Raw genomic sequence first — 26,771 nt, forward strand, 5'->3', positions numbered from 1 at the left:
ATACAAGCTTGCAGAAGGAGTTTTGTAGTAGCCAGGATGAAAAGAAGATCAATATGACTGGAGTTCAGGAAGTTTGGGAGAGAAGAGGGAAAGGAGGCTAGATAAGTACATGACTGTAAAGAGCTTTGTGGGTCATGAGAAAAATATTTTGTCTTTAACCTTAAGAAAATAGGAAGCCATTACATTTAGATTAAGGAAGAAGAACGCTCCCCAAGTATACTTAGAAAAAAACAGCCAAAAATGTAGAAGAAAAAAATGGAGACAATACAATAATGAAAACTGAGGTAAAAGTGCTTCTTTTAAAATGTTGAAAGATTAATAGGATGATGACTAAAAAAGCAGGGCAGTGGCATGACAGATTTGTGTTCATAAGAAAGTACTTTGGCTGAAGTCATGGAGAATTATTTGGATGTGCCCCCAAATGAATGTGAGGAGACCAGTTGAAGGTTAAATTTGTCACCCAGGAAAAGATGATGGCAGTTTAGTCTGGGTGGGTGGATATAGTGTGAAATGAATAAATTTAAAAGATACTTAGATTAGATCCTCAGACTTTATTCATTTTATATCTGAAAGTATGTAAAGATCTTTTCAGTTATCCAATTTCAGAGGATCTAATGTAAAGCATGATGACTATAGTTGATAACGGTATATATTCAAAAATTTTTAATGTTTATTTATTTTCAAGAGACAGAGCTGTCCGCACAGAGCCCCAGACCCCGACGTGGGCCTCGAACTCATGAGCTGTGAGATCATGACCTGAGCCAAAGTTGGATGCTCAACCAACTGAATCATCCGGGCACCCCACAGTGTATTATATTTTTAAAAAGAAAAAGAAAAAGGAAATATGGAAAAAAATAAGACATGTAGGAAATAAAAAAAGTTTAGTAACTACTTTGTGTATTCCTAAGGCTATAAAACTTACCAAAACTTAAGTAGCTTAAAACAATGGAAATTTATCCTGTCACAATTCTGGAGACCAGAAATGTGAAATCAAGGTGTTTCTTCTGGAGGCTCTGAGGGAGAATTCATTTCATGCTTCCCTCCTCACTTACAGTAGCTGTCAGCAATTCTTTGTGTTCCTTGGCTTATAGACATGTCACTCCAATCTCGGCCTCCATCTTCACATGGCCTTCTCTGTGTCTCTGTGTGTCTTCTTTTTTTCTGTCTTTTTAAAGGGCACCCATCACACCTACTTATGTCTAATCCATGAGAGGGAGTATGTCTAATCCAGGATGATCTCCTGTCAAGAGCCTTACCTTAATAACATTTGTAAAGATCCTTTGCTAAATAGTCACATTCACAGGTACTAGGGGTTAGGACCTGTACATATTTTTGGGAGGATACAATTCAACCCACTACACTTGGCTAAGGGGATAAGGAAGGGGGAGCATCGAGGATGACTCTTGGGTATTAGGTTTGTGCAACTAGATGTACAGTACTGTTATTGAGTAAAATATAGACTGTTATAATAAGAATAGATTTGGAGGAGGCAATTATGAGTTTAGACTTGTACATATTAGGTTTTAGGTGGCTTTGAGGCCACCAAGCAGAAATGTTGTGTAGACAGTTGGTATATAGGATCTGGAAAGACCGAGTGGATGGTGGTGGTATATATTAAGATGGAGAACAATGGAAGAACACTAGGAGAGGCTCATTTTAGTCATGTTATATTTATGATGGCTAGAAATATCCAGGGGCACCTGGGTGGCTCAGTCAGTTAAGGGTTCAACTTTGGCCCAGATCATGATCTCACAGTTCATGGGTTCGAGCCCCAGGTCAGGCTCTGGGCTGACGGCTCAGAGCCTGGAGTCTGCTTTGGATTCTGTGTCTCCCTCTCTCTCTGCCCCTCCCCCACGCATGCTATGTCTCTCTCTGACTCTCAAAAATAAAGAAACATAATAATAAAAAATTTTTTTTAAATATACATGCTGTTGAAAGATCAAGCAAGATGGTGACTGAAAACTTGCTATTGGATGAAGGACAGGAAAGCCATGAATGAGAGTCAAGAATTGTGTACTGAAGTTAGAACAGAGTAAATGGAAGGTGAGGAAGGAGACAGTGTTAAAAAATTTTTTTTGGAAATAACCTTAAACTTAAACAAAAAGTTGCAAACATAATAATAGTACAAAGAATATTCATATATATTTCCCAGATTTGCCTACTATTAACATTTTATCCCATTGATGATGTCTGTGTCTGTATATGCATCCAAATTTACATTTGAGAGTAAATTATATATATCATGACCCTTTATCCTAAATACTCCACTGCATATTTCTTTTTTTTTTGAATTTTTAAAGTTTATTTCTTTTTAATGTCTTTTTTAATGTTTATTTATTTAAGAAAATTTTTTTGAGAGAGAGAGAGAACACTCATGCACAAATGGGGAGGGTTAGAGAGCAAGGGAGAGAGAGAATCCCCAGCAGGCCTCCACATTGTTAGTGTGGAACCTGATGGGGGGGTTGGAATTAATGAACCAGGAGATCACGACCTGAGCCAAAACTGAGAGTTGGATGCTTAACTGACTGAGCTACCCAGGCACCCTTAATGTTTATTTATTTTTGAGTGAGAGAGAGAGAGAGTGCAAGCTCGATCCAGGGAGGGGCAGAGAGAGAGAGGGAGACAGAGGATCTGAAGCAAGCTTTGCGTTGTCAGTGCAGAGCCCAACTTGGGGCTTGATCTCACAAGCTTGTGAGATCATGACCTGAACTGAAGTTGGACACTTAACTGACTGAGCCACCCAGGTGCCCCTCCACTGTATATTTCTTAAGAATAGAAATATTTTATTGCAGAACCGATATAGTAATTATAAATTGTAAGTATCAATTATAGTTGTAACTATCAATATTTACATTGACACCTTTATTTAACCCACTGTGCATATGACAATTGTGTTGGTTGATCTAAAAATGTCTTTCGTTGACTGTTTTCCTTTTCTCTACCTAGTACAAAATCAAGTTTAGGGACAGGTGTTACATGTAATTGTCAAATTGTTTTAATTTCTTTCATCTCTAACATGTCCACAGCTTTTCAATGGAGGGCTTGATCCCACCACGCTGAGATCATGACCTGAGCCGAAATCATGAGTCAGAGACTCAACCGACTGAGCTGTCCAAGGGCCCCCACCCCCATCATTTCATTTTTAAATAGAATTTTCTTCATTTTGAATTTGTCTCATGATTTTGTGTCTCATGATTGAGCTTATACATTCTCAGCCACATTGTGTCCTTTTCAGGGTATCACATCTAAGTGTGCAAAATGTATAAACATTTTTTTAAAGAAGCTTGTTTACCCAGGGAAACAGAGAGATAAGGTTGTAGCTATAAGCCAGTATTTCTCAACCTTAGCTGTAAATTAGAAGTATTTGAATAGCAGTGTAAAGGCTCCTCCTCCAGAGATATTGCCTTAATTCATCTTGGGTGGTGCCCAGACATCAGCATTTTTAAAACTTCCTAAATGTTGCTAACATGCAGCTAAGTTTGAAAAACACTGCTCCAAGAGTATGTGGGTGGTAATGGTGGTAATTTAACATGATATAAGTTAAAGCATGTTTGAAAACTTTTTGGAAATCCAGTACACAAGAAAAAGATTGAGGATTGAAGAACTGTATGAGGAGTTTTGAGACCTTTTGTTTGAGGCCTTCGTACTTGAGTACAATTGTAGCAAAATAATATTATGGGATAATAGGACCATATTAACTGTTCAATAATGAAGGGAGGATCATACAGGTAGAATATGACAAATTGTATTTTGAGAACTTCTGTGAAAGATTTTCTTAGAAAATATAAGAATCTAATTATACTCATAGTTTTTCATATTTTAATGGTTAATTAGTATTTTATAGCAGAGTTTAAGAATATCCTTTTTCATGGTAATAGTTTCACCTGACTTATAGGAATGTACCAGGAATGTACCATAAATTTTATTTATGCCTACAGATGTAATAATATAGTATCAAAAGTTTTTAATGTCAGGGTGCTGACAGCCAGGCTGCTGGCTGGCTTAGTTGGAAGAGCATGTGACTGTTAATCTCTGGGTCGTGAGTTCAGGCCCCATGTAGGGTGTAGAGATTATTTAAATAAGTAAAACTTTAAAAATTTGTAAGATGGCATAAGATATTACTTATCAGATAAGACAGAAACTTTTACCATTCAAAGTGGAAAACGTAATCACTAACCACTAACAAGAATGACTAATGTAATTTATTATGGAATACATATTATTATAGACAAAATTACAAAATATAAATGTGTTTAAATTTTGAGGTCTTTATAGGGAAAACAGTAGGGTTCTATGGGCTAGCTATTATGATTCATAAAACTTTTGCTGCTATTGACCAAGGGAGAGGAAGGAGATGTACTAAATAAACCATTTAGAAAAATTGGAGTTTAAAATACTATAATTTCATAATTTCATAGAGGGAGAAATAGAGAATAGCCAGAAAGGAGTAAGTTAACAAGTGAGTTAGGAAAGCTTTGAAAAGTTAGAAAGTTAGGAAAGTAAGAAAAAGAAAAAAGTTGAAACAAGATTGTGATTAGACTCTCTCTCAGCTAACCTCACTTTATCATCATATATGTCCTTATGTCTAGGTATCTCCTATATTAACTTATATTTCTTTTATTGAGGTGAAAATTTACGTAAAATAAAGCTATTTAAAAATGTGCAGTTCAGGGACGCCTGGGTGGCTCAATCAGTTGAGTATCAGGTCATGATCTTCAGCTCAGGTCATGATCTCCTGGTTTGTGTGTTCCAGCCCTGCATGCATTGGGCTTTGTGCTGATAGCTCAGAGCCTGGAGCCTGCTTCAGATTCTGTGTCTCCCTCTCTCTCTGTTCCTCCTCTGCTCACACTCTCTCAAAAAATAAATAAACATTAAAAATAAAAAAAAATGTTCAACTCAGTGCTATTTAGAACATGTGCAGTGTCATGCAACCACTACCTGTTTCTAGTTACAAAACATTTTCATCACCCTATATCCATTAGGTAGTCTGTCCCTATTCCTTTCCTTCCCCTCCACTCCCCAGTCATTGTCAATCACCAATCTGTTTTCTTTCTCTATGGATTTACTTATTCTGGATAGTTCATACAAATGAAATTATACAATATGGATCTTTTGTGTCTGGTTTCTTCAACTTAGCATAAAGTTTTTGAGATTTCATCTATTTTGTATCATGTATCCATACTTCATTTCTTCTTATGGCCAAATAATAGTCCCTCGTGTAAATATCACATTTTGTTTATTCATTCCTCTGTTGATGGACATTTAGGCTATTTCTGTCTTTTAGTTTTTATGAATCGTGCTGCTATGAATATCTATGTATAAGTGTTGCATGAAAATCTATTTTCACTTCTTTTGGGGTATATATCTAGGAATGGAATTACGGGGTCATATGGTAATTCAATGTTTAACTTTATGGGGGAACCACCAAACATTTTCCATACCAGCCATACCATTTACATTTCAACTAGCAAAGTTTGAGGATTCTACTTTTTCCACATCCTCTACAACAATTACATTCTACTTTTTTGAATATAGCCATTCTAGTCTGTTTGAGTGCTGTGCCATTGTGGGTTTTTTTTTTTTTAAGAGTTTATTTATTTTGAGAGAGACATAGAGAGTAACCAGGGAGGGGCAGAGGGGGGGGGGACAGAGGATCTGAAGCAGGTTCCTCCATGACAGCAGTGACCCCAATGCAGGTCTCGAACCCGTGAACTGTGAAATGATGACTCTCATTATCTGATGCTCAACCAACTGAGCCACCCAGGCACCCCTTAATAATTTTTAAAGTCATTGTGCTTTTGAATTTTTTTTTAATGTTTATTTTTGAGAGAGACAGAGACAGAATGTGAGTGGGTTAGGGGCAGAGAGGGAGACACAGCATCCAAAGCAGGCTCCAGGCTATGAGCTGTCAGCACAGAGCCCGATGCGGGGTTCGAACCCATGAGCTGTGAGCTCATGACCTGAGCCGAAGTCGGATGCTCAACCGACTGAGCCACCCAGGTGCCCCAAGTCATTGTGGTTTTGATTTACATTTCCCTATTCACTAATGATATTGAGCATTACTTCATATGCATATTAATAGCTATCAGCATATCTTCTTTGGAGAAATGTCTGTTCAAGTCCTTTACCCACTTTTATTTTTACTCAAAAAAAAAATTTATTTTGAGAGAGAGAGAGTGCATAGGGAAGGGGCAGAGAGAGAGGGAGAGAGAGAATACCAAGCAGGCTCCATGCTGTCAGTGCAGAGCCTGAGTCGGGGCTTGATCCCAGTAACTGTGAGGTCATGACCTGAGCCAAAATCAAGAATCTGAGGCTTAACCAACTGAGCCACCAAGGTGCCCCCTCTTACCCTCTTTTAAATTGGGTTGTCTCATTGAGTTGTAGGAGTTCTTTATATATTCTGGACACTAGATTTTTATCAGATACATGATTTACAAATATTTTCTCGTTCTGTATTAATTTTTCCAACTGTGTCCTAGAAGTAAGTTCTTCTGAAAGATCTTGACAATAAATACATTACTAACTATGCCTTTGCCACTTAGTCCTTCCTTAAGGCCTTCAAATATACTCATTATAAAAGACACCTGATGTTTCTTTTTTTTAAATTTTTTTTTTCAACTTTTTTTTTTTAATTTATTTTTGGGACAGAGAGAGACAGAGCATGAACGGGGGAGGGGCAGAGAGAGAGGGAGACACAGAATCGGAAACAGGCTCCAGGCTCTGAGCCATCAGCCCAGAGCCCGACGCGGGGCTCGAACCCACGGATTGCGAGATCGTGACCTGGCTGAAGTCGGACGCTTAACCGACTGCACCACCCAGGCACCCCATAAGACACCTGATGTTTCTTAAACTGGTTGCTGGGTACAAGGGTGTCCATTTTATTTACGTATTTTACTACTACTCATATATAGGTTATACTCTCTCTCATATAAAGAAAAATATAAAGGCTTGACAATGCTGCTTCCTGTCATTACTACCCCATTCTCCTATTTCTGTCCTCTCTGTTCATTGACATACTTCTAGAATGAGTTGTCAATATTTTCCCCTTCATTTTATCTACAGCTAGTTCCTCTTTAATCCTTTGCAAAACAACTGTGTTGCCCATCTTGAAATAATGACACCTTTGAGCCTCTGCCCCACCTCCATCTTCATTCTTTCTTCCTAGGCCATGTCACTAATGACTCACCTTGTTGCAATATACAGATGACTCTTCAACCCGTGTCTCCAAACCCAAGCCCTTAACCCAAGTTTTAGAATTCTATCCTGGATATTCCCGGCCTTTTACTTTACCAGATATATTTCCCCTATTAATCAAGTTTTTTTCCTCCCCAATCCAAATCCCCATGTTTTCAAACCACATTAGTTTCAGTCTCAAGAGTTTTGTAGTAATTGCTGGTTCCTCCCTCTTCAATCCCTCCTTATAGCTGATCAGTTATCATGTCTTGTGACTTCTAAACGTCACCATTTCCACTCAGTGGCTATCACTCCATTTTAATCCATTATCACAGGGTGCTGGAATTATTTCAATAGCCACTCTGTGCCCGACTCCATTTCCTCTCTCCTTGAGTGATACTGGAAGTCTTTAAGAAAAGCCATATGATGTAACATGGTGCTAGATAAGAAAGGTAACTTAATATTATGGAAGATGAAGTGGAGAAGGGAGAAGGGAGGGTGAAGCGCTGAAGCCCTAAATTATAGCAACGGCGATAGAGAAGATGCATGAAAAAGCGTAAAGTCGACTGAACAAGTGGAGCTGGGAGGGCTTACATCTAATATCCTGTATTCTACTCCCATAAATTAAGTACGTCAAGTGAATTTTTGTTAAGCGAGTCAAACCCGTGCCTCTGTAAGAACTGTCACGCTCAGAGAGCGCCAACCAGCCTCCACCATCCAGATGGCGGATCCCAGATTGGCCGCCAGAGTGTCAGGGAGTGGGCCTCTCTAGCTACTGTCTCTATGGTTCGCAGAATATCCAGTTCGGGGGTTTGACCGGGCCGGCGTTAGTGCGTGCGCGAGCTCTGGCGCGTGCCCGCTCTCCCGCAACTGCCAGAAGCCCGGGGTGGGAGGGGTGGGTCTGGGAACGTTGCGGCGGCGGCCGCCGCGGCCCCAGCCCCCAGGGCTATTCCCGGTCCGAGTTTGCGCCGGGGACTCTTCCGTCGTCTCCTCAGGCGGCGCTCACCCGGCCCTAGATGGTGGGTCCGGAGGATGCAGGAGCCTGTTCGGGAAGAAACCCCAAGTTGCTCCCGCTGCCGGCGCCGGAGCCCGTGGGCCAGGACAGGAAGATGATCCGGGCCACGGGCGGCTTCGGTGGAGGCGTCGGCGCTGTGGAGCTGCCGGTGGAGGAGGAGGAGGAAGAGGAGAAGGAGACGCCGCCTCAGCAGCTCCTTCGGCGCTACCTCGCGGCGGCCGGGGGACAGCTGGAGCCGGGGCTGTGCTACTGTCCACTTCCCGCTGGCCAACCCCGCGCGCCGCCGACCCCGGCAGCCCCGCGCTCGGACGCCTGCCCGCGGGACTCAGGCTCCAAGCACCGAGGCGCGGAGGCGGCGGATGCCCGTGCGCCGCGGCACAGAGGCATGACCAACGGGGATTCGGGCTTTCTGCCGGGCCAGGACTGTCGCGACCTGGAGGAGCCTCGAGAGCTGGCCCGCGCGGGCGGCCGGGACCCGCGCCACCGCCGCCTTCCCCCGGAGGGGCCTGGCGACGAGGGCGCGGACGGTGAGGGCAGTCCGTCCGACTGGGCCGCGCCACTCGAGCACCCGCTGCGGAGCTGCTGCCTGGCGGCGGCGGACGCCGACAAGTCCCAAGGTGCGAGCAGCGGCTCGGGGGGCAGCCCGGCCAGCGACAGCAGCAGTAGCGAGGACTTGGAGCGGCCGGGAGCCGGCGCTGGGGGTCCGCAGGAGGGCTCGTTGGCCGCCGCCTCCGCCGAGAGGACTAGCTCGGGCGCGGAGTCGCGCCCCGGCGTCTCGGACGTTCACGTGAACTCTCGGAACACGTTCGAGGTGAGCCGCGACCACCTGCCCCCAGCCGGGCCGCCGGTGCCCGCGCCCGCCGCGGAGCAGGGCGCCGCGGGGACCTCGGCCCGGGCTCGACGGAGCGGCGGTTTCGCCGACTTCTTCGCCAGGTACAGCGCAGGCTGCGCCGGGGCTCGGGGAGGGTTAGGGGTCGCGACGGGGACCGGGGCCAGGGCGGAGGTCGAGGCCAGGAACTGGCCGAGAGCGGCTTGGGGGCCATCTCCGCGCGGGCTCTTGCTGGCGTCAGGACTTAGCTTTGATTTGTCACCGGCAAAGAGGAACTGGGTCTGCATTGTGTTGTGTGTAGGAGAAGTTGCCAACTTTGTGGGGAGCGAATCTCTCTCCCTGTGGGCTGGAGGCTATACCTGTTGTTGACACCTGGTTTCCGTGTATTCAGGCCTTGCCAGCGTGCTAAAGCCATAGCTGCAGTTTTGCTTCCTCCGGATAAGCAGACAACCTGCTCTGTTCTCGGTGTATTTTTACTGTACTACGAGGAGTAGGGTTGGGGAGTGGGGGTGAGCGCGGCGGTCTGTGTGTGCGGGTGTGGTTGTGAAAGAGAAAGGGAAGTCATTCTGCAGAGATGTCTAGTTGCGTGGAGTCTAAACCCATTCAACTAGCTTGGGAATTCCTGAAATTAGAAGTGGTTATGTTTCATAGTGTTTAACTATTCGTTTTAATGGCCTTTATTAAAATGCAGTCAGTTTGGAATTTAGAATTTGATTACAGCCCTTAAAAAGCCAAATGGCTATGGCGCTTTATCTAGAAAATCCCTCTTCTCTACTGCCAGATAGGCCTACGCTTTTTTTCAGCAACCTTTTAGTTTTTGATTCTATTGTATTTGTGTTTTGACCTGCTATTCTTGAAATTGAGATATGGTGCTGGACATTGCAGATTTCAGAATAGGGCTTTGATAGGGATAAATAGTAAGAAATCACTCATCCTATTGCTCATTAACGAAATAGCAATTTTCCTGGAGTCAGATCTTGATATGCTTTTTTCCCCCCTTAATCTCTAGGCAAATAGGAAAGCATTCCCAACTTGGAAACTCTTCCAGAGTTCTCCTGTGTTTTTGTTTCCTTTTCAGGGATCTTGATAGGAGTGAAAGAAACAAATTATACAGCTCAAGTTTTAGAGGATTATACAATTAGTGTGCATATTTGTAGACACAGGCACAATGTTCTCATTGTAATATTTTTTTCTACTTTATTATCCCTTATTTTTCCTGCTTATATAAATTCACAAATAATTTATAGTTTTTAAATCAAGATTGGGAAATCGTAATCTTGTGTTACTCATAGGATAAAATATATAGTAGTGAGATCTATGTGGGTATAGTTGCAAAAACATACTTAAAGCTTATAGTGGCAGTATTCTAAAAGCTCTCAAGGTGAACGAAGTTTATACATTTGTGAACTTGTGTGGCCTTTGGGTGGTTTAGTGGTCATGTTTTGATGTCAGGCAATTTTAGACTTGGAAGGGGCTTTGGAGATCACTAATTGAACCAGTATACCCAGAGTGCCTGCTTTGTGCCACCACTGGGAATAGAGATAATTTGGACACTGGTCCCTTATGTGGTGGTGGAGGGCAGGCTACTAGGGATTAAGTTTGAAGACAAATATGTATATATACATCGCAATTTATGAATAATAGGGCAAATTTATTATAATAGGCTTTTTCATATTAACAGTAGGCAGGAATTTTGATATAATTAAAATTTTTCTTTAATCGGTTCATAGGACTTCACTAATAGTACTTCAGTTAATAAAGCTATTTGACATTCACGTAGCCACATTACTCATGTGCATCAGAGCACTGAATTTGAGTCAAAACAGGTACCATGAAGTTAATTTCTTTAAGCCCCAGGCTTTCTTCCTTCCTTCCTTCCTTTCTTTCTTTCTCTTTCTTTCTTTCTCTTTCTTTCTATCTATCTATCTATCTATCTATCTATCTATCTATCTATCTATCTATCTATCTAATCTATTTTGAGAGTGAGCTGAGGAGGGGCAGAGAGAGAAGGAGAGAGAATCCCAGGCAGGCTTTGTGCCATCACTGCAGAGCCAGATGAGGAGCTCCAACTCAAAAACGGTAAGATCTTGACCCCAGCCGAAGTCAAGAGTCGGATGCTTAACAGACTGAGCCACCAAGGCGCCCCTAAGTCTCGGTTTTCTTAATTGAAATCTGAATGTCAAGATTCTAGATGTCATTACTTCTTTGTATAACATTCTTGGAAAAGGGCACAGTCACGTTTAACCAAAACCTTAACTGAATTCTGAACACCCTAAAGGCAGAGACTATGATACTTTCTGAATCTACAATATCTAGCCGTGGTATGAAGAACTTTGCTCAAGTTGTGTTGAATTGGAAACTTTTATGGACTCTTTGTCTATTATTCTCTAGGTAATTTTGAAGAGATCTTCTATTCCTGGGCAGAATGATCAGAAATTTCCCTTGCCCTGACAACCTAAGAGGTTTTTTTCCCCCCTTCGTGTGTATAATTGTCATTCTTAACTCGGAAGCTCTAGATAAGGGCTCCCTTTGGAGATATCTTGTTCTTGGATGTACTCTTGTTCTTGGGGGCAACCCCTACTGCAACTTCATTTTTTTGATGAGGAAGCGCACTATCTACATAAGGTGGTTTCGTTAGCTCATGGCAGAGATGGAATTAGAAGCCAAGATTCCTGATTTTCAGACCAGGTTTACATTTGATCATAATTTGTATTCACCTGTGGCTTTTTTTTTCCTCTCTCACCTGATTGTCCTCCATCTTTTCCTTCTTTCCACTTCCTCTCTTTTCTTGGCAAAAATCTGTCATAAATACTTTTAAGGAATAGTTTCACGTTTGCTTTAAGTAAAGAGGGGAGTATTTTACAGCAGCATATCTATTACTACAGAGTTATCTTAAAGTTTTCTAAATTGACAGAAGCTTCATTGAGTAGAGTAGAAATTATGTAGGAGCTAAAGGAATTTGGTCCAAGGTGAGACTGCTCTATCCTCATCTCCTGCTTTTTCTCCCCTCCCTTCCCTTCCAGGTGAGGTGAGTTGTATTTCAGTCCCTGTTGGGAATTTGCCTCAGCTTCACATGGGCATCTCTCTGTGAATTGTGACTTGACTATGGGAGCCCCACAAGTAATATTCCCTCAGATCCTTGGCCTTTTCCTGTCCATAAATGTTTTAAAATGTTAGGTGACTACCAATATCTCTACTATCACCAACTTAACAGTGAGAAGGAGATGAAAACTTCAAAAAATCTCATTTCCAGGTTAGCCTTCATTCTTCAAGGATCTCTTCATTACTCTTTTAAAAATAAATTTAAATTATTTTATGGGTCCTTCAGGCAAATTCATGTCTTTTTTTTTTTTCAAGCTAGAATGGTTTATTTTTCAGGTAGATACAACCCTTTATAGATGTATTTTTTAAGCCATTTAATTCTCTTGCGTTTTCTTCGGATTGGCACAGTTATGGTTATTTAGAAACACACAGGTATCTGTGTCTCCAGGTAGTGCTGAGATAGATAGATAGATAGATAGATAGATAGATAGATATGTTTTTTTTTTCCCCCACAAAATCTTCATGTGAATTGTGAGAATTTGGTGGCCTTAAAGGGCATAGCTAATATTGAGAAGTATTGAAGACTCTTTCCTTCTTTTTAAAAAGAAAGTTGACTTTATAGATTATGAAACCTACAGATCCATGTAGCTTTTTCTAGAATTATTGACTTCTGAAACTTACTAAATGTTGTGGCAAAAAACTTTTCACAAAACTCTTTTTATTACACTTAGGCTGCACTTGATCTTAGCCAAAAGGCCGAGAAGCGATCACACTTAGGCTGAATAGTGAATACGAAAGGCTTTTTTAGTGATTTCTTTTTGTATCTGTACAAACTCCATTCTCCACCGTATGAAAATTATTCAGAATATATATTTTTGTTAAATATGATATTGAGAATTTTAAATTCCTACAATTATAATTTTTCTTTACTTAACGTTCTCAGAAACAACAAGATGTACCACATTCATTTTTCACCTAGAATTTACACTCTTTGGCAAAATCATAATTCACCTAATTAACATAATTCACAAGCCATCATAGATTTCTGTCAGGTAGGACTCTCTTATTTGTTGCACGGTGTGTATTCCTCCCAGCCGACTAAAATAAAAACTACAGTGGGGCGCCTGGGTGGCTCAGTCAGTTAAGCGTCCGACTTCGGCTCAGGTCACCATCTTGCGGTCCCGTGAGTTCGAGCCCCGCGTCGGGCTCTGTACTGACTGCTCAGAGCCTGGAGCCTGTTTCAGATTCTGTGTCTCCCTCTCTCTCTGACCCTCCCCCGTTCATGCTCTGTCTCTCTCTGTCTCGAAAATAAACGTTAAAAAAAAATTTTTTTTAAATAAAATAAAATAAAATCTACAGTTTCAAAACCTATTTCTCAAAAAAACTAATTCAACATTTTAACAAAGAGGCAAAATACCAAACTTCTGATAAGTTTTAAAAGATTTTTATAGCTCCCTAAATCAAGCTTTTCTTTTCTTTTCCTTTTTCTTTTCTAATGTTTGTTTACTTATTTTGAGAAAGAAAGAGTGCCTGCAAGCCAGGAGCAGGGGAAGGGCAGAAAGAGAGAGGGAAAGAGAATCCCAAGCAGGCTCCACACCCAGTGCTGAGCTGGTTAACAGGGGCTCAATCTCACAACTGAGATCATGACCAGAACCAAAATCAAGGGTCGGGACTCTTAACTGACTGAGCTACCCAGGAGGTCCAGCATTTCTTTAATATAGGTTTGGTGTAATTCTGTGTAAGGAGAATGAAGGAATATCTGGATCTAAATATTACATTTTTGTTACTACACAGAAATTATAAAAGTAAACATGAAAATAATCATTTCTGTGTCTGTAATGAAACTCCTTTGGACATTGCTTATATGTTAATATAAGTAAAATGTTTGAAATTTTTAGGAAAGCTGAAAAGAATATGTAATTAATTGCTCTAGAATAAAAATAAGAGTCTTTTAAGATTTTAGAGTGTCATGAAGCAACCAATTATATTAGACTTAGGAGCTAATGGCTCAGGAGTGTTTTTATTTGTTTCCTGTGTCTGATACCCAGCCCCTCAACTCTGTCAACTCCCCTCCCCCTCTCTAAACACAAAGCACTAAATCACTGGAAATCCAGCTCTGGTTTTCAAGGATTTTACCTTAGAAATTCATGGTTTTAAGGTGGATGCTTGAAAATGTGGTAATCTGAATATAAATCAGGTATAAAATAGTGGGAAACTACAATTTTTATGAGACTAAGATAATTTTAAGTACTCAAATATTATTTTGAAGTGTGAGATTAAATCAACATTTTTAACACAATACCCAATAACAAAGCAGATTATTACTCTTTGGTAGAAATTTTATGAACTATTAAAAATGGGCATAGAGATTTGCTTTATTTTTAAAATACTTTTTATTTTAGACTAGTGTTAGATTTACAAAAAAGTTGCAAAGATAGCACAGGGAGTTCTGGTGTACTCCTCACCCAGTTCCCCTTTTGTTAACATCACATTGTGGTACATTTTTCACAACTAAGAAACCAACATTTGTGTATTACTATTAATTAAACTTACATGTCATTCAGCATAGAGATACTGACTAAAAGATTTTATTTGGTGCATAGTTGTGTTTTACTGTATAATAAACCTTTAAATTCGAAGGGACTTCAGGGATCACTTGATTCATCACTTAATATCCTACATAAAATCAACAGTGCTGTTATCAGAGAAATCTTTTATTTGCTAGATATCACCTAGTAAGGTGGTATTAATTTAATATTGGAAATGAGTTAGGCATGGTAGTGAGTTGTTCTTTCAGGGGGGTCCTAGAGCATTGATTTTTTAAGCTTTCAGTTCAAACTATTTGGGGCATGGGGCACCTGGGTGGCTCAGTTGGTTAAGCGTCCAACTTCTGCTCAGGTCATGATCTTACAGCTCATGAGTTCAAGCCCCACATCGGGCTCTGTGCTGACAGCTCAGAACCTGGAGCCTGCTTCAGATTCTGTGTCTCCCTCTCTCTCTGCCCCTTCCCACTCATGCTCTGTCTCTCTGTCTTAAAAATGAATAAAACATCAAACTATTTGGGGCAGTATTTACAAGATTTAACAACCAGTACCTACCTATGTGCCTCTAGAAAAATATGAAATCATATTTTAATTCTACATAATTTCACATTTGTCCAAAATTATTTTTTTGTGTATTTTCTTTTCTAATTCTCTAAATATTCCTGTGACCTTTTAAGGAATTTTTTATTTTACAATTTTATTTTACAATTATTTGCCCACAGTGAATTAATAAAAGAATTAGAACTAGACCAAAGATCTGATTCCTAGGATTTGAAGCTAATGTACCAATTTCTGTGAATCATGAGAAGTTTATGAACAAAAACATAGCTTTTGGTGTAGTGAAAATACTATTTGAGAGATAAGAAACTTGGTTTTTGTCCTGGGTAGCTTTTGCCGTTAAATAATTGTGTGACCTTGGGCAAAATAATTCTAGATTTTTTTCCTTATAATTTCTTTGGAGTAGGAGAGAGAATAGGGTAATGAAGTAAATTCTAGTTAATCAACATATTGGAATTTGAGACCTTAACTTCCTGACCATGAGTTATGTCTCAAAGGTTGCCAGTGTTCTACTTGGGCAAACTAATAGCTTAATGAATAATTCCTAACTTTTGTTATACTTCAAAATTACCTGAAAACACATTTAAAAAAATTGGATTCTCCAGAATCCACAACCCCTACCTTGTCAGATTCAGAGGACTTGCTTTTTGGCAGATGGCATATACAAACTACAGGATAGTGTAGTGATAAAAAATGCTGGTTCTGGAATTAGATCGCCTTGGTTTGAATTAGCTTACCTAGCTGTATAATTCTGAACAAGTTACTTGACCCCTCTGGACCTTCGCCAAGTCATCCATAAAGTAAAGATAATGGTGATACCTACCTCATGAGATTGTCCATGAGATAATGTTCTCAGTGCTTTGTACTTGTTGTGTGGTATGGGGGAAGGTTCAGATGTTGTTACTTAAACTTCATCAAGACAGCTACAGTCCCTTCCCCAGCTTCATCACTGAAATCCATTGGTAGAAAGGAAGGAAGGAAGGAAGGAGGGAGGGAGGGAGGAAGGAAGGAAGGAATGGATTTTTTTGTGTACTACCTGAAGAAACATTACACAATTTGTTTAGTAGATTTTTAAACATACTTTGTATTTGGTATTGGATGGGTGTTAAAATGGACTGTAATGTAATAATCTAAAATTTTCAGAAGTCTTGAAGCTTTGACTAAAAAGCAAATCTGAGAAGGAACTGAAAGGAAGGAATGTTGAGAAAGATTAAAATATTTGTATCTTTTATTGTTTTAAGGAACTTATAGACAGGCAAAGCCAGTTTTTAAGTTAAATTCATGAAATGTTTAGCTTGGCTCACTCATACATTTCATGCTTAGTATGTTGTGGTGGGAAAGCTTTGGGAAGAGTGGAAACATTTGGAGATTTTTGAGGTGACACATCTGTTACTCATCTCTATGTGTACTGAGAAGGGAAAGTCAGTCCTTTTTGAGGCTGCATATTTCTTCCTGGGAATTCCTTTTAGCTACGCTCAGTTGTCCCCAGGTAGTTTTGAGTGATAGTTGCTTGGACCCTACTACAGTAATTCTTAAACTTTCGTGTATTTTAAAATTACCTGGAGGGAGGAGGTTGTTAAGAATTCAGATTCCTTAAGTTCCCCCCCCACCCTAATCCTTTGATTCACTAGATCTTTTGTGGGGCCCAGCAGGAATCCAAATATTTAACTAGGACTCCCCAGAAGGATTCTGATGCAGGTGGTTCCCAGACATTATTACTGAAATAATTGTTGATAGGCAGGTCTCCTCAGATAATAATTGAAAGAAGGTGCAACATGCATTTATAGCTCACATTACCTTATTGTTTTAAACTTGGATCTTATGTAGGTCCTCTGTAATTGGAGAGTGTAAGTACAGATACAGTAGAGAAGTATTTTGCTGACCTTCACTAGATTGAGAAGTTATCTCTGCCTGATTAAATCTTAGCTTCCTTTTTTTATTCCCCCCTTTAGTGCGAAGGGTCCTTTACTTTTATTTTATACTATGTGGAAAGCCTTGCTTGCCTGTTCTGTGAAAAGCTTTAACTTTCAAAACCTTACTCAGATCTTTTCAACATGGAGTCATAACTTTATCTCTCTTTATTTATAGCTCATCAAAAAAAAGTGTTAATTTTCCTCCTTCTGCTGCTAGTTGTAACTCTTTTCCATGCCTTTAAGAAAAACTACTGCAGATTGCACATGGCTTATTTCCCTCTAGAATTTGCTGTTTCAGCCTTTCTTGGACTTCTTATTTCTGTGGCCAAAAGAAGAAAGAGTTGGAAACCCATGTGACTGTCTGGGTTTTCAGCAGGCTCTTTCCTGCAATTAAGAGAAGTTTACCTTAGGAAACCAAACTACAGGTTGTGCTCCTAGTTAGAGCTTGTTTGAGAGTGAGCTTGATAATGTGTTTAATTTACCTTTGAATTTGGCTTTTTGATTTCTTTTTAATTTGAATTTTATTTTGGGATACATTTCTTGGCTAAAAAATATTTCCATCTGTCTGTTTCTAACCCCACAGAGATTAAAACATCTTAAGTTTGGAACTGAACATGATAGTTTTGAAATCAAATTATGTGCTATTTTCTCATATTTTCCAAAATACTGTAATGTATACCTACCCATCATACATGGGGCATTATTTACAATTTCCAAATCTGGTTTTCATCAAGAATGTTTGTAGTTATCATCTAGTCAAGGAGGGGAAATACTTTTGTTCCCCCAAGAGAAAGGTATTCACAAACTGTAAGTTTAATTGTTTTTTGTAAGAAAAACAGAAAATGCTCATTTTTTGGCTTAAAAAATAGAAATTTATTTTCTGCGAGTTCTGTAGGTTAGAAGTCCAACATCAGCCTCAATGGACTAAAATCATGATGTCAGCAGGGCCCCATTCTTCTCTAGAGGCTTGAGGGGGGAGGGTCCGTTTCCTTCAGAAAATGCTCATATTATTTGCTTTTGAAAAACAGGACGGGTTATGAAATAAAACTGAGGATAAATACTTTGTTTCCATACTATTCCAGTTAAGGTGGTAAGAAAAAAGATAAAGAAGATTGGAAGTTGTGAAGGTGTAAGTTAGAAACAGAAGAAACTGTTAAGAGAATGAGTTTGAAGATGTATGTACAGAGAAAAATTGTCGAGGAACATACATGTCGTCGGTTGGAAGTTAGCTCTGCACTTTGGCCTCTAGGCTTAAGAGTATTACTACAGATTATGCTTATATTTATTTTTCTACTCTGTTTACCTCAATGCCTTTGTAGAAGTTTCTGGCAACTTCTTAAAGATATCTGCTATACCTCCCTCTTAACTTCCCTAGTGTTCCATCCTCTCGTGGCCTCATAATAGGTCATATTGTGCAGCAGAAATATCTTCTAATGACAACTGATATATATAAAGTTTTAATTAAGGCTCTAAAAGTTTAGGTGTTAATATGATAGATTCAGATATTAGTACAATTTGGGGCACCTGGGTGACTCAGTCAGTTGAGAGTCCGACTCTTGGTTTAGGCTCAGGTCATGATCCCAGAGTTGTGGGATTGAGCCCCACATCAGACTCTGCATGGATCCTGGAGCCTGCTTGAGATTCTCCCCCCCCCCCACCTTTTTCTATCCCTCTGCCACTCTCCCCCACTCGCACGCGCTTTTTCTCTCCGTAAAAAGTTTAAAAAAAAAAAAAAGCGAGAGGTGCCTGGATGGCTCAGTAGGTTACGGCTCTAACTTTGGCTCAGGTCATGATCTCACGGTTTCATGACTTTGAGCCCCTCATTGGGCTGTGTGCTGATAGCATGGAGCGTGCTTGGGATTCTTTCTGTCTCCCTCTCTCACTGCCCCTCTCCTGCTCATGCTGTCTCTCTCTCAAAAATAAGTAAATAAAAAAACTTAGAAGAGACACTTACTTTGGTCACTAGAAGGTTACTATATTGCTGGAAGATAGGTTCTATGATGGGTACCATCAGTTCAAGAAGTACTTCTAGGTTGACCTGAGCAAAAGGTCAACAAAACAAACCAACAGTAACCACCACCTTAGAGCTAAGTGTGTTTGTCTCTTTATTCTTAGAGAGTTTAAGGCACCTGATGGATGTTGTTTAGCCTCTGCTTGATTTCTTTTACTAACAAGGTCAGTTTCCTGAAGGCAGCCTATTGAGGGTGGTATTAATTGTTAGAAGGTTCTTTATGTGGAATCACAGTGTGTCTCTTTGTAACGTTTCTGGTCCTGATTTGCCCTTTAGAGCCACAAAGAATAAGTCAGGTTTTTTTGTGGTTTTTTTTGTTGTTTTGTTTTGTTTTGTTTTTTTACATAATCACCCTTCAGAAATTTAAAGATTATTTCTGAACCTCTTTTTTGTTTTTGGACCCTCTGGCCTAAGCATACATAGTTCTTACGAGTTAGTTTGCAGTTTTCTTACCATTTATTTATTCAACAAATGGTTTTCAGCCCTATTATGTGTATGAGGCACTAAGGAAATTAAGCAATATTAAACTTAAGGTGGGGGAGTCACATAAATCAGTAGTTACACAGTACTTGATTAGGGTTATAAAAGAAGGTACAGGATGAATCAGCAGCACTGAAGGAGTGATTAACTTTGGGGTAGGAAGTTAGGAAGCTTAGGGGTAGGTAGATGAAACAAGAATGCTTGGGAATGGCCGAGATTGGAATGAGGCCAACTGAAGACTGTACAGGCACACAACATGATGTGCGGAATTTATATATGAAATAGCACAGCACTTTTGGGACTGCAGATACTCAGTGTGACCGCCTTTAGTGCAGGTAAGGTAGAGTGTCAAAAACTGAGGCAAAAAGGTTGAAGCTACATTATGAGGAAGTTTATGACAGAAGTTAACAATTTGAACTTATTCCATGAAGGGTAGCAGTGCACAGGACCTTTGATGGACTTTTAAAATAAGGACATCATGCTCAGAATTGCATTCTATTTTATTAAAAAATTTTTAACTTGATTTATTTTTGAGAGACAGTGCAAGTGGGGCAGGGTTGGGGGCAGAGAGAGAGGGAAAGAGAATCCTGAGCAAGCTCCCCATTGTCAGCGCAGAGCCCGAGGTGGGGCTTGAACTCATGAGATCATGACCTGAGCTGAAACCAAGAGTCGGACGTTTAACTGACTGAGCCACCCAGGCACCTCCATTTTATTTTATTTTTTAAATGTTTATTTTTGAGTGAGTGAGAGAGAGGGCGAGAGAGCACACTTGAGCCTGAACTGGGGTGGGGCAGAGAGAGAGAGAAGGACTGATGGTCCGAATGGGCTCTCTTGCTGACAGCAGAGAGCCTGATGTGGGGCTCGAACTCACAGACTGTGAGATCATGACCTGACCCACAATCAAGAGTCAGAAGCTTAACTGACTGAGCCACCCAGGGGCCCCTCAGAATTGCATTTTAGAACACTGACTCTTGCAGCAGAGTGGCAGATGATTTGGGACTTGTGAAACCAGGGCTTGGATATACACTTGTGGTAGTTGATGTAAATAACAGTCAATCCTTGTCAGAAGGAATCACTAACAAATTGAATGACATATCTTACACACCAGTAGCCTTTTTGTGAAGCTTTAAGGGGGGAAAACTTTGAATCTGATTTTTGTTTTGAGGGAAGTGGGATGACATGAAAATGGAGAGTCATGTGAAAAATTATGTCTATCATGTTTTATAAGGAATTTGATGAGGGGGAAAAGACCCCATAATAGCTCTTAGGCTTGTGGTTTTGCTGTCATGGATCAGAAAGGAAACAACTTCAGGGAAAACCCTGAGAGTGTAAAGTTGTAAAATGAAGACTACATCCAGTGTGCACACACGTTCTGTACATTGCTTCATAAAAGTGGATGCTGGCAGTATGCCTTTTGGCCATTTTTGAGGATTGAATGAGGTAGACGAAGTAGCGAGACTTCGTAATTACTTGTATGTGTATGTATCTCTTCTAGTAAGATACACATTCCCTGGAGAAAGGGAACATGTCTTTCTTGCTCTTTTTTTTTTTTTTTTTTTTTGTCTCTGCATGGAAACATGGAGCCTTGTATGTATAGGAACACAAGGATTTATTGGATTAAATACTGTTTAAAAGGTATAAGAATGTAATACAGTTAAACGTCTGGAACCTTTGAAGTGGTCACTCTGGGAGGCTCTCTACTTGTTACTTTAATAGGTATCATTTCTCAAAGTATTTTGGTGCCTGTCTTCGGGGAGATGTTTCTGTAGGAGAGAAACCAGTTGGGCAATGTAGGATGGGACTGAAGAACTGAATGTTGGAGGGGAGTCAAAGCTAAAATACATTAGGAAGCCAACCAAGCAAATTCAGTAGTTGTATATTAACTGTACTGGAAGAAGTACTCTAACTAATATCCTAGTATGATAGATTTATCCCCAAGCAGATAGTTAGACATAATATGTGAATAGTTGAGGTTTGTACAAACAGGCATAAATGATTTCACTTTCATATTCTTTTCAAGGATTAAGTAAAGTCAGAGAGACTTGGGGTCTACCAACCCTTAAATTTGGTTATCTTGGGTAGATCTGGCTATATCAGTTTAATTTTGGTGGAGCCTAAAACTCTTGTTACTTACCACTGGGTTTGCAAAACAGTCCATATTTTAAAGACTAACTTTTATATAGATTATGAAAAAATCTATACTACACCAGCTATAACTGACAGTGTTACAATGTAAAAGAAATGTGAAACTCTGATAAATGTTGCCTTTATGATGTTGCAAGTTTTGAAATATCCTTTATATTTTTTCTACTTGTGAGGTAAATCATTTTCTTTAGCTTTTCTTTTTTTTTTTTTTAACGTTTATTTATTATTGAGAGACAGAGACATAGAGTGTGAGCAGGGGAGGGGTGGAGAGAGGGAAGACACAGAATCTGAAGCTGGCTCCAGGCTCTGAGCTGTCAGCACAGAACCCGACACGGGGCTCGAACTCACAAACCGCGAGATCATGACCTGAGCCGAAGTCGGTTGCCCAGCCAACTGAGCCACCCAGGCGCCCCTTCTTTAGCTTTTCTGACTAGCAAAACAAATTATTCTCAATTTCAGTAGAACTAGATGTATCACTCTTTTATATTTTTGATCTTTTATTGATAGCAAACACACTCATCTTTTATCATTTTATTCATTATGCATTCTTTATTCATTCTTAAGAAACCGTACCAAATAATATTTGTTTACTGTCACACATTTGTCTATTATTAGCCTGCATTTTAGATTTGCTAAAACTTAAAACCAGCTCATGTAAATAGCTTTCAATATAAACAGTTTTGTATTTTCTTTAAAAAGCTTTAAACAGTGAACTTTAGTTTTCTGTTTAATATTTTTAATTCCAGACACAGCCAGAAAAAAAATAAAAGTGAATCTCCTTGAAATAGTTCTTACTTTACAAAGTTGTGTGGTTTAGATACAGTTTTTGGTTTGGCATACTTATTAATACTGAAAGATGTGGGTTTAGTCTGTTAATTAAACTGGTGACCATGTTTTAAGAACTGATAACTGGAAGTTTAGTTTTAGAAACCTGTTAAAATTTTATTATAGTGAAATACATATAAAATTTACCATCGGTAACATTTGATGTATTCATGCTGTTGTGCAGGCATCACAACTGTTTAGTTCCAAAACATTTCATTACTCAGAAAGGAAATTGCATGTCCATTAGCAGTCACTCCACTCCCTTCTCCCCCCAAGTCCCTGGCAACCACTAATCTATGTCCTTAGTGGGTTTGTGTATTATGAATATTTTGTATAAATGAAATCATATATGGCCTTTTGTGTCTTCTTTCACTTAGCATAATGTTTTCAGGGCCCATCCATGTTGTAGTGTGTATCAGTACATAGTTTTGATGGCTGAATAGTATTCCACTATATGGATATATCACATTTTGTTTATCCACTTATGCATTGACAGACATTTGGGTTGTTTTCACCTTTTGGTTTTTATGAATAGTGTGGACATTTGTGCGCAAGTTTTTTTGTTTTTGTTTGTTTTTAATACCTCTCAAGTTATTTTGGGTGTTACATCTAGGAGTGGAATTGTTGGGTCATATTCTAAATGTTTAACGTATTGAGGAACCGCCAGTTGTTTTCAACAGCAGCTGCACCATTTTACATTCCCACCAGCTGTGTACAAGGATTCCACTTAATCACCTCCTCTCCCAATGCCTATCATTTTCCTTTTTTTTTTTTTTCTTTTTCTAGTTATAGCCATCCTAGTGAGTATGGAATAGTATCTTATGGTGGTTTTGCATTTCCCCAGTGGCTAATGATGTTGAGCATATTTTCATGTGCTTGTTGAACATTTGTGTATCTTCTTTGGAGAAATGTTTATCAAATCTTTTGTCCATTAAAAAATTTTTTTAATGGTTATTTATTTTTGAGAGGGAGGGGGAGGGGCAGAGAGAGAGGGAGACACAGAGTCTGAAGTAGGCTCCAGGGTCTAAGCTGTCAGTACAGAGCCCGACGTGGGGTCCCAACCCGTGAACCCATGAGATCATGATCTGAGCCAAAGTCTGACACTTAACTGAATGAACCACCCAGGTGCCCCACTTTTGCCCATTTTAATTGGGCTGTTTGTAGTTTTGTTGTTGAGCTATATGAGTTCTTTATATACTCTGGATACTAGCCCTTTATTACATATTGGTAATTTGGAAATGTGTCCTCCTATGGCTTGTCTTTACACTTTCTTGATAGTATCATTTGATGTACAAAAGTAGAAACTTTTTAGATTGGCTGTATTGCACTTCTAAGTATGTGTAACCAACTTAGTTTGTACTTAGGGGAAATGAAATATGTATATAAGCTATCTAGAGCATAGAGACAGGAAAGTACAGAATGTATGAAAAAGTATAGAGTTTGGCTCATATGTTAGGGTTATTTTCTGCAGTTTTAAGGAACAGAAGCCCACCTAAACTACCTTAAATGAAGGAAGGTTTATTATAGGCATGTAATAGACATCTTGTGGATATTTTGGAAATACGAAATAAAATATATCTGGACTATATAGAGTGCCTGAAACAGTGGTTTCTCGGCTTTTCAAGGGATGGTTTTTCTCATCTCTTTTCTGTCTCCTGGTTGTTCGATGCATGGTTTCCACCTGCAAAAACCCTATAAAGCTATCTCAGCTCTCTCTACCTGATTATCAGTTCATGCATCTTCCAGGCTTCGACTGACTCAATCTCTAAGTCTTCTATTTAAAAATCCTGGGAGGGGGCGCCTGGGTGGCTCAGTCAGTTAAGCTTCTGACTCTTCGTTTTGGCTCATGTCACTATCTCATAGTTTGTGGAATTGAGCCCCGCATTGGGCTCTGTGTTGGCAGCGTGGAGCCTGCTTGGGATGCTCTGTCTTCCTGTCTCTCTGCCCCTCCACCACTCATGCTGTCTCTCTCTCTCTCTCTCCAAATAAATAAATAAATTAAAAAAAAATCCTGGGAATCTGATTGTCTCAGCCTATGAATGAATTTGTTCCTATTTTATCAGAGTGCAGTCTAATCAGCACTGAAGGGCAAGGCCATAAGATACAAATGCAGTCACATTGGGCTACTGCTTCAGCAGGGATTGGTGCAAACGCACAAAGAAGTGGGAGCAGGTCGCAGGTATGCTGCAGCTACATATGTTTTTCTTAGTTGTGGAAATAATAGTGGGAACTAATGATGGAAAGATTATATGGGTACAAGTGGTGAATAGATTTTAATACTAGGGTGAAGAATTAAAATTTTTCCATAGATATTAGGGACTGTTGAGGATTTGGGGGCAAAGAAATAAAATGATCTGTTCTTTCCTATTCATACTTTGGAATTTATCCTAGCCAGAATGAGTTGTCATTCTCCTCTCTAATTTCTGTTTGCCTGAATCCTCCCTTGTTCATTCAACAAGCATATTTGGACACCAACTCTATTCCAGGAAAGAAAGGAGCTAGCAGGGAGCATGTGATACTAGCAGGGAGCATGAGATGGGGGAGACAAGATTTACTTCTCTTCACTGAGTCTGGCTTATAAGTCTATCTTCAGATTCATTCCAGTGCTTTACGTGACTAGAGCTGGAAAGTCAAAGATCAAGGCACTGGCAGAGAGAGGGTGACCACAAAGACATAACATGACAGAGTGTTTTGGGGTGATGGAACTGTTCTGTACCTCAATTGTGGTGGTAGTTGCACAAATCTGTATGTGTGGTGAAACTTACAGAACTGTACATCAAAAGAAAAACAGCCAATTTTCATTTTGTGTTAGTCTAAAAAATAAAGTATGTACTGACTATTTTAAATATCTTATATGCAGGGCATTGTCAATGTTGCATAATCCTGTTCTCAGAACATTTATAGGTTAAAAAAGCACTCAGATCTGTATATAAGGTAGATAGTGAAAAGTATCAAAAGGGAATGATGCAAGAAGAAATGGCTCATAGAGGAGAAAGGTTTATGGAAATAATAATGGCTCGTTAGATTGCCATTAGACTAATGCTATAGACTGAATGTTTGTCCTCTACTCCCCCATCATATTTTGAAACCTAATCCCCAGTGTGATAGCATTTGGAGTTGGGGACTTTGGGAGGTGCTTAAGTCTTGAGAGTGGAGCCCCAATGATTAATGTCCTTATGAAAGAGCTCCCAGAGAGCTTTCTCACCCCTTTCACCCTGTGAGGACAGAGGCAAAAGACAGTAGTAGCCTATGAACTGGAGGGAGACCTTCACCAGATGCTGAATCTGCCAGTGCCTTGATCTTTGACTTTCCAGCTCCAGAAATGTAGGAAATAAGCTTCTGTTGTTTGTAAGCCACCAAATTTGTAGTATTTTGTTATAGTACCCCAAGTGAACTAAGATAACTACAAATAGTTCTCTGTAGCCACTCAGATTTGCACACTTTCATGTGTGTAAACACAGCACTTGGGATACAGTGATGAACACAGAGCTCACAGTCTAATACAGTGATAACATCAGAGAGATTGTATTCTAATGAGATTGTATTCTAATAATGATTATTCTAATTTTCAAGTATTTTTTGGCTCTTTTACTTCCTTTACCTTTCCATATCAATTTTAGAATTGTCTGTATCTTACAGATAATCCTTACTAATTAACTTGGGGAAGAATTGGCATTTTTGCCAAATTGAATTTTCCATTCGTTGAATACAGCAGCTCTCTCCATTTATTTTGGTCTTTTTTGATTTCCCCCGTCAGTGTTTTATAGTTTTCAGCATACACATCCTGCTCATGTTTTGTTAGATTTATACGTAACTACTTAATATTGGAGATATTATAGATGATATACTTCTTAAAATATTAGTTTCCAATTATTCATTGCTAATGTATACAAATGATTGATGTTTGCCTTACATTCTATAACCAAGCTAAATGTATTTATTCTAGGAGCTTTTTTTATGGATTTCATGGGATTGTTTAGGTAGACAATAATGTTTTGTACAAATAGGGAAGCTTTTTTTTTCCCTCCTTTCTAATCTATAAGACTTGTTTTTTCTTATGTTACTGCACTGGCTAGGACTTTCAGTATAATTTTGAATGAGAGTGATGACAGCAGGCGTCTTTATATTATTCTAATATACAAAACATTTGATCTTTCACAGTTAAGTATGATGTTAGCTGTCGGGTTTATGTGTGTGTATTTAAAGGTACCCTTAACCAGGCTAAGGAACTTCCATT

The 26,771-nt window shown here is 39.5% G+C and overlaps 1 protein-coding gene across 7 annotated transcripts in view; it reads left to right on the forward strand.

The window, feature by feature from the left end:
• Nucleotides 1-26,771, forward strand: part of TBC1D12 (TBC1 domain family member 12) — a 135,609-nt gene that overhangs the window by 14,769 nt on the left and 94,069 nt on the right. Inside the window, exon 1 of one of the 7 annotated variants that reach the window (XM_053207707.1) lies at nucleotides 7,983-9,121. The exons of 1 other annotated variant lie outside the window; for it this stretch is intronic. In XM_053207707.1, the coding sequence (XP_053063682.1) occupies nucleotides 8,190-9,121 (932 nt within the window). In that variant the 5' untranslated portion in view covers nucleotides 7,983-8,189. Of the gene's footprint in view, nucleotides 1-7,982; nucleotides 9,122-26,771 lie in introns of those variants that run through there. 5 more of the 7 variants (XR_008292339.1, XM_027062664.2, XM_027062663.2 and 2 more) reach the window with 5 other exon arrangements.

The sequence above is a fragment of the Acinonyx jubatus genome, chromosome D2 (assembly GCF_027475565.1).
Source record: "Acinonyx jubatus isolate Ajub_Pintada_27869175 chromosome D2, VMU_Ajub_asm_v1.0, whole genome shotgun sequence".
In the NCBI taxonomy this organism is placed as follows: Eukaryota; Metazoa; Chordata; class Mammalia; order Carnivora; family Felidae; genus Acinonyx; species Acinonyx jubatus.